Consider the following 9,017-nt stretch of genomic DNA (forward strand, 5'->3'; position numbering starts at 1 on the left):
ACAAAGCATTTTACCAGACACTGCAGGTGTAGAGGGTAGCTAGCTCTCCTGCCTTGGTGGCAGATTGACTTTTTCTTATTTCTTCTACTTCTCAAATCCAGTGGTTGGGGATATGTCCCACACATCTAGTTGGCTTCTGAGTATGTTACTATAAAGTGTACCTTTTAACCTGCTTGGAGGTGATGGTGGTCACTTACTTCCAGAGATTTTCTCGATCTCCCAATGAGAGTGAACAGGAGACTTGATCAGAAGAGTAAGTGTGTGCCCTTCACTTGGGGAGTAATGATTACTGAATGTGACTCTTTTTTTCTCACTAAAATTATCTTTAATAGTGAAAGTTGTAAACAAAATTTTAACAAAAGAATAAATCCATCAATTATTTGATATTTAACTCAATGAGCTGTTTATACAGTCATTAAAATGATACTAAGAGGGATTTTACAGATACATAGGAAAGAGTCATTATAAAATTTAAAACAGCCCCAGCTGGTATAGCTCAGTGGATTGAGCATGGGCCTGTAAAGCAAAGGGTTGCTGGTTCGATTCCCAGTCAGGGCACTTGCCTGGGTTGCAGGCCAGGTCCCCAATAGAGGACACATGAGTGGCAACCATGCACTGATGTTTCTCTCCCACTCTTTCTCCTTCCCTTCCCCTCTCTCTAAAAATAAATAAATAAAATATTTAAAATTTTTTTCAAACAAAAATGTGAACCAATGATTGCAAATGCTGTATAATTGCAATTGTGGTACATATACACACCAAATAGAGAAACCTATGACATAAAATACCATAGTAATGGTTGTAGGGTGGTAGGATGGTGACTGTTTATAACTTTTAAAAGCATAACTTTTATGTTTTGTGCTGTAGGAAGGTTTGGAGATATCAGATCATTATGTTTATGTCTGAAATAATCTAACCAGTACCAGCGTGTAGACCAACTATACTTAAATTAAATATACATGAAAATTTAAAAATTAGAAATAAATTTTCCTCCTAAAGTTTATAAGATGTAAGAAAATTTCTTGAATTTCACCTCTGTCTTTATTTTAAATACTAAATAGTATTTTAAATACTATAAAAATCATTTTGAAAAGCCACCCAACTCTTAGTTAGCTCCTGTGGGCAGCAGGGCTCACTGAATACGAAGATCAGATGGGCTTTTATCAGAAGAGCCACCATATTTGTCAATCCCTCACCTAGTTCTGTGCACTACAAATCGATCACACTCAACATGCAACATCTCATCCAGCCATCCTAACTAGTCCAGGAAGAACGTCCCATTATCATTGTGTTTTATGCATGTATGTACCAGAAAGTAGCAAACACCCAATTTTTACTGAGTCGCTGTTGCTGTCGAGCCCTCCTTTCCTCTGGTCGTCCACCCTTAGTGAGCAGCACACATTTTCCTCTGTATCTGCACTGTCAGTGTGACATAGACTGGACCTCAGAGGGAAGACTTAAGGCTCACAGTGCTGCCTGTGAGTAGGTAGCACGTTTGCTTCAAGGTAAGGATTCAGCAAACGCCTTTGTGCATCACATCTAAACCTCACCTTCCCATTAATGTTTTAAAGTAATTCTTGTGTCTGTCCCTTAATGGACTCTCAAGATGAGTGATGTGGAGGTTGTTCTTTATTAATGAACTTGAGAGCCCAGCATCTGGTATCCAGTTTACAATTTTTCTTAACCAAATTGGGACATTTGGACTATTGATTTCTATTTTAAATTCTCATGAAAGGACATGCATATTGCGTTTTTAGAGAGAGGAGAGGGGAGAGACAGAGGCAGAGAAACATAAATGAGAAACATCCATTGCTTGCCTCCTGTATGTGTGCTGATGAGGACAAAACCCACAACTTAAATACAATATGGGCCCTGAACAGGAACCGAACCCCGGGGACTTTCTGTTTATGGGATGATCCTTCAACCTGCTGAGCCACACCAGCCAGGGCGGATTAATGCTTTTAGTGGCTTCCAATTACTTATGTTGTGTAGGTAGGGAGCTCTAAAGTAGACTGGGAGCCTAGAGCAGGGAAAAGGACCTTGCTCCTTCCTGTCTGCCCACAGGTCTTGTCATCCTTACCCAACAACTCTTGGTAGTGGCAGTGAAGTCCCTCTGCCCAGCCTTAATTACTCAGCTTCCCAGAGCCAGCCTGGTGATTCCCCACTGGAGCCACAGTGCTGCTTGGGCACCACTTCTCATCATATGGTTAAGTCTGAACCCCAACTCCTCTGACCTTCTGGATTCTAATCACCCAGCCTCTGCTGTGTGCCCTTGAACCCTAGGGATGGTAGCCTCACACACTTCTCTTTGTTCATCCACGAGCTCTGTGTTTAGTGTTGTAGTTCCCAGTATCATTGTACCCATTGTGCTGTATAAAAGTCTCTCTACTATCGTACCACACCAGCACAGTTTCTGTTCCTTGTTGGGTTTCCATCTGATTCAAAGAGAAGTGAGAAAACACTCTGAAATTAAGACACTTACACAAATGATTGCAGACAAAAATGTCTGAGCAGGTATGAGAGTGGAAGAACAGAAAAGTAGTGTAAAATATTTCTAAAGTTACCTGGTGCTTTTCATAGTGATCCCGTTATTGTGGTGTATGCATCTGTATTACTTGTACCCTGAGTGAAAATACCCAAGAAATTCAGGAGTTTGGTCTCCAACAGAGGGCAAAACAATGGAGGTAAAATTAAGGGGGAGCCAGGACAGACAATGTGCAATAGTCTTTGTTTATAAAGCTGCCAGAGGAAAGAAGCATAAAAGCCAAGGAAAGGATGCTACCCAGAAAACCCAAGTGCCAAAAGGTCTTAATGTCTCAATATTTACATTAAGTACAAATAGATTAGATCCTCTTATTTTCACACTGATTATTTTTAAACCCATAAAATGTAGCCATATACAGTTGATAAGAGCAATGAAAACACAATTGCAAAGACAGGCTGGGGTAATGGCAATGAAGAACATATCCTTTGCAAATATGTAAGTAGTTGATGCAACAATTGAATAAGAGGCAGATATTTGTATTTACATTTATCTAAGATAAGGCAAAAAGAATTGGTATAATGAGATATACAAGATAATAATAAAGGTAATAGCCTACAAAGAAGATGTCATAGTCATTAATATGTATAGCTGTAACAATATAGCCACAATATAGAAGTAGGGAAAAAAAACACCAGAGAAGTCTATTGAAAAGATTAGTAAATCTAACTTTATAGTGGGGAATTTAGCAAAATGTTTTCAGAAGCAAATTGATAATGCTGAAAAAAAAAGGATATCCAAGCTCTGAATAGCAAGATTAACAAGCTTGCCATAATAAATACATAAAGAATCCTATACCTGAGAAATAGAGAATATGTAATGTGGAAATTAATATAAAAATTGCAAAATTACTATATGCAAAGCAATAAAAGTCCTCAGATTTTTCAAAAAATCAATATCCCAAGGATTCATTATTTTACACCACAGTGATTATAAATTAAAAATAAACAATAAAGATAATAAAAATATTTGGAAACCTAAAAATGAACTTCTACATAATTTGCATTTTACTGATGGTGTTAATGGTGAAAATTCTGAGTATCAGACTTGAGATGTGCAGTGAAAGTGGTAAATTAGAAAGCAAATTTAGTCCTGGCTGGTGTAGCTCAGTGGATTGAGCAGGAGCCTGCAAACCAAAGGATTGCGTTTCCATTCCCAGTCAGGGCACATGCTTGGGTTGCAGGCCAGTTCCCAGCAGGGGATGCACAAGAGGCAACCATACATTGATATTTCTCTCCTTCTCTCCTTCCCTTCCCCTCTAAAAATAAATAAAATCTATAAAATCTTTTTTAAAAAAGAAAGCAAATTTTGAGTCCAAATTATATTTATTAACAAAACAAGACAATTTAAAAAAAGATTTTATTTATTTATTTTTAGAGAGAAAGGAAGGGAAGGAGAAAGAGAGGGAGAGAAACATCAATGTGTGGTTGCCTCTCACATGCTCCTTACTGGGGACGTGGCCCACAACCCCCGGCATGTGGCCCAATTAGGAATTGGACTGGTGACCCTTTGGTTCCCAGCCCATGCTCAATCAACTGAGCTACACCAGCCAGGGCAAAACAAGACAAATTTAAACAGTTAAATATTTAACTCAGGCAGATACCATGATCAAGAATGAAAATACATATATAATTTATATAAGAGCAAATTTTATTGCCAAAAATTTAAAAATTATGAGGATCATTAAAATATAAACCTAGGTCTTTTTACAAATGCCAGTAAAATAGATATAACTGAGGACAAAGAAAAGGGGGAAGGTATATATGAAATAATGTTGGGGACAAAAAGTCATATGACCAAAAAGTAGAGATTTTAAAATACAGTATCAGTATCAGGGCACCGTATCTCTGCAATATGTGAGGGTGGTGTCTGGACTCTCATCACCAATGAGCCTCTCACTGGACAGGTTTAACAGCAGAAAGAACATCTCAGACCTACTGCAGGTGATGCTCTGGCAGTTGAAATGGTCCCTCTATTGTTTCCTTATAGGTTGGCATGGACATTGAAATAACTTTGGGAAATGATCTTCCACCACCTTTGTATTCCAGTGTTAGGGTAGAGGTAGATAAAAGAATAAAAGAGAAATGTAAATCACCAAGACACCACCAGATTGCCTCATTTGCATTCCCCCAAAATTGTAAAAGGAGATCAGTTCCATTTCAGGAAGGAGAGGAAACAGTAGTAGTTAGAGTCTGAGGGGAAGCCTGTCTCTTTCCCCCTTGACTCAGAGTCTCTGGAGGTGATGGGATAGAGATTGCTTCCTGGTGAGAGTTTTCCTTCCCTTTTGCACTGCAGTTAAATCCTGCCAAACAGGATTTAACAAGTCCCCTTGGGATGCCTTCTCCTCTTCCTGACCCCTTCTACGGGTCCTGCTACCTGGTCTCTGGTCTCTGGTCTTACTTTATGAGTTGTGTTCCTTGTGGTGACTTGATGAAAAAATACAGAGGATACATGTTCTGGTCAGGTGTGAGATGAAACTCAGCCAAGACTGAGGATGGGGAAAACCTATGGGCCTCAGCTTCTGTGTGTAGCACTTACTCTATTTGGAGGGTTAGTAGGTGGGGAAATTGAGTTCTTGAGCCATAGTGAATGCAAGGTGTGGTCATTGTAATGTGTGAAGGAGTCCCAGAAATCATTCTAGAGCTTCTACATGGATGAACATGGACCCCACAGTCAGTGAAGGAATCATCAACACCACCATCTTGCCACAAGTGTCCCTATGGAGAACACCAGAGATTAGTCCCTGGAGAGCCCCTTTCCCCTGGAAGGGAGGTGATGGCAGTGTGCCTGGCAGGTCTTTATCCCTCCCTACACCAAACACTCAGAAGTATATTGAGAGGTGGTGGAGTGGAGCAGAGAATAAATCATCTCTTGTTTGGGCACCTTTTCTCCTAAGAGATCCTTATGAAATGGCAATTTCAATACTAACTCACAGATACTTTTCTCTATACTAGTGTATTTTTGCTCAACCTAAGTCACATTCAGCTGGTCTTCTTGTGTGTAGCTGTAAGTCTGAGGTAAGTTTCTTGGGTTGTCCAGTCTTTGTTCACTATTCAGTTTCAGACAGGCTGTGATGAAGAATCTCAGTGCAGAAGAGGATAATTATTGTCTGTCAGTGCCGGCTGTTTGCTAATTATAGACTCAGCTAATGTGATCATTTAAGTCGCCATCTTGTTTATATACACCTAGTATGGATCATTTATTTTGATACATTTAGTATAAAGTTCGTTGTTTAAATGATAAGATACATTAGGTGTTTGAGAGATTTCCTTCAAAGTGTTTCCATTTTCCCATGAAATTAATCATGTTTTCACAAAATAATGGACTAAATGGACCACAAAAGGAGTTTGTGACAGAACAGTGTCCTAAAGGTTTTATTTTTGAAAGTCACAATCCACTTGGTGAGTTATTTGAATGTGACAATTATCATCTTTTGATTCCTTCACCTGTGACTCCAAGCATGTTCTATATACCAGCAAATATTAATTGTCTTGTATGTCTTCAGCCAAGACATGTGGATAAACATTGAATATATTTAGCAAATGTCTGTGGATTTTTGTTTTGTGTTTTAGCTACCAGCAGCAGATAGGAGGAAGATGAAATGACAGTCACTGGTCCTTCTGCTTTAGTTTATTGTGTCCTTCATCACAGGATATTTTAGAAATAGCCCTGCTGTCTTCCTTCACCCAAAATGAGGCAACAAACTGAAACAAAAATCGTTAATGGTTTACTATACACTTAGGGCCAATGAATCCTATACTTGGAAGAGACCTGAGCATTTTTCTTGCTCCACTTCTTCCATGACATGGGAATCCAAATCTCTGAGTTAAATAACTCACTGACATAAAGCTTGGTCCTACTGAAACAACCAGCTTTCTTCACAAAGGTCATTCTATCTGTTATGATGTTATTTATTGGACTAAGATAAAATTATCTGCCAGTGTTTCTGCTGTGAATTCTGATTCTTCCTTTGAAGCAGAGTGAAACCTGCATTAATTTATGAGAATTTTTGAATTGAGTATCTATATTGGACTAAAATTATGAGTTTTTGTGAGATTCTTATTTTAGTGAAATTCAGATGGATGCTGGACTGAAGAAGGATATGGAGTCAGACAGACAAGGAAACAGAAGAAGTGGCTTAACGGTTACAAGTCAAACCTCAGAATTCCCACCCTGGGACAAGTCCTTTCCTAAAGATTGATAAACCCCAGAATGTAAATATTTGTAATGAATAATGTTTTTCATGTTAGAGTTAAGCTATAAAATATGTTAAAGGTTCTAAGGATACAAGTGTATAGTTAGAGCTTTAGCTCTTGCCTTGGCTATTGATCAGTAGTTTTAAATCTCAGGACAAGACCCATCAAGAAATCATTCAACCAGCATTTTACTAGTGAAATAGAGTAGAAAATAGTAAATAACAAGTACTGTGCACACTTGTACATAATAATAGTACAAGTATATGCATGTGCACATAACCTTGTATGTAATTATATATATACAATATATTTTATCCACACATACAGGCATAGAGTATGAATATCCATATAGGGATGAATGTGTGACGAGTAATATCTAACCATGAAACAGCATGATCAGAGTACAAAATCTGTGGATACAAAAGTGAAAAGACAAAGTTCTCTCTCTTAAATCCAGCTAAACTTGTGGCAGTCCACCTGCCATGTCCTAAACTTAATTCAAGATGATGCTGCCAGTAAAAATTACAAGGCTGACCAATAAGTCATCAAATGAAGGCACAAATCTGTGAGATCCTTGATAGAAGGATCTCCCACAGGCTCCTGGTCCTCCTTCCCATCCTTATGTGTGATTGTGCAGGTGCAGGCCCACAGCCCCCTCCCCATGGTGACTGTGTATGCATTGGGGGTCGGGACTCCTCTCAGGCAAGCCTTTAAAGTAGTTGTGCTGACTGAGGAAAGTGTCCACTGAAAGTGTCCACTCCAAAAGTGTCCATAGCAGGCGTGTTAACCTGTTAGGAACTGTGGTGGAACTTTGGAAATAAAGGTAAGATTTACTGAACAGTGTAATGGAACACTGGCATTTAATTTATCAAGCTGAAAAAATTCCTTCTGTGTCATTTGCAGTGCATAGGATTCACTTAGTAACTGAAGAACAGGACAGAAGTGTCACTAAAGATGTTTTTTGAGGGAAGAAATGGTGACACACACAGGTCTACCATGTTAAACATGTCCCTTGGGCACTCAGACTTCATGAGCTATTTCCCTTGTTCTTTCCCAGGAAAATGAAGGGCAACCAGACTTCTGTCACAGAGTTCCTCCTAGTGGGATTCCCACTCAGCCCAAGGATGCAGTTGCTCCTGTTTGGGCTCTTCTCCCTGTTCTATGCCTTCACCCTGCTGGGTAATGGGGTCATCCTGGGGCTCATCTCACTCGACTCTCGACTGCACACCCCCATGTACTTCTTCCTCTCCCACCTGGCCACTGTCGACATAGCCTATGCCTGCAACACAGTGCCCCAGATGCTGGCCAACCTTCTGAGGCCAGCCCAATACATCACCTTTGCTGGCTGCATGATGCAGACCTTTCTCTTCTTGGCTTTTGCTCACACCGAATGTCTTCTCCTGGTGATAATGTCCTTCGACAGATATGTGGCCATCTGTCTGCCCCTTCGGTATTCTACCATCATGAGCTGGAGAGTCTGTGTCACCCTGGCAGTGACTTCCTGGACTGTAGGAGTCCTCCTGGCCTTAGTACATCTGATGTTACTCTTACCATTGCCCTTCTGTGGTTCCCAGAAAGTAAATCACTTCTTCTGTGAGATTCTAGCTGTTCTCAAACTTGCCTGTGCAGATACCCACCTTAATGAGATAATGGTTTTGGCTGGGGCAGTGTCGGTGCTGGTTGGACCAGTGTCTGCAATTGTGGTCTCCTACAGTCACATTCTGCATGCTGTCCTGAAAATCCAGTCAGCCGAGGGACGCCAGAAAGCTTTCTCCACCTGCTCCTCTCACCTCTGCGTGGTGGGGCTCTTTTATGGCACAGCCATTATTATGTATGTTGGACCCCAACATGGGGACCCCCAGGAGCAGAAGAAATACCTCCTCCTGTTTCACAGCCTTTTCAATCCCATGCTGAATCCCCTGATCTACAGTCTGAGGAACAGAGAAGTCCATGCTGCTCTGAGAAAGAGGCTGGAAAAGGAGAGACCTTCGTGAGAGCCTCACTGATAAAAGTAACTGAGCTTACAGGGACCTGAGAAGTCACCTCATCTGAGACATACAGAGGGTACAGAGAGATACTCTAGGCCTAGGGCATCCTTTTTGTATTCTTGAACTTCCCCTCTTACTGCCTCTGGAGAAAACCCATTCTTGTTCCTTCCTCTGAGGATGCTGCACAAGGAACTGAGCCCTTCTTCTAGCTCTGTGCATGATATGCACACTTGTGATATGGTCATGAGCGATAATCTGAATAGATGAAATAAATTTATATATACCATAATT

At 40.3% G+C, this 9,017-nt stretch overlaps 1 protein-coding gene across 1 annotated transcript; it reads left to right on the forward strand.

Annotated features, from left to right (window-relative positions):
- Window positions 1-7,799: 7,799 nt before the first annotated feature.
- LOC118981822 (olfactory receptor 2A25-like) lies at window positions 7,800-8,732 on the forward strand. Its single transcript, XM_037038638.1, has one exon. The coding sequence runs from the start codon at window positions 7,800-7,802 to the stop codon at window positions 8,730-8,732; it is 933 nt and encodes a 310-aa protein (XP_036894533.1).
- The last annotated feature ends 285 nt before the right edge of the window (window positions 8,733-9,017 follow it).

Source organism: Sturnira hondurensis, unplaced genomic scaffold, assembly GCF_014824575.4.
Source record: "Sturnira hondurensis isolate 20B ecotype Veracruz unplaced genomic scaffold, ASM1482457v3 Scaffold0024770, whole genome shotgun sequence".
Classification (NCBI taxonomy): domain Eukaryota; kingdom Metazoa; phylum Chordata; class Mammalia; order Chiroptera; family Phyllostomidae; genus Sturnira; species Sturnira hondurensis.

What these genes read in the sequence shown, in the direction of transcription:
- LOC118981822 (XM_037038638.1), top strand. Translation starts at nt 7,800, where the DNA reads ATGAAGGGCAACCAGACTTCTGTCACAGAGTTCCTCCTAGTGGGATTC.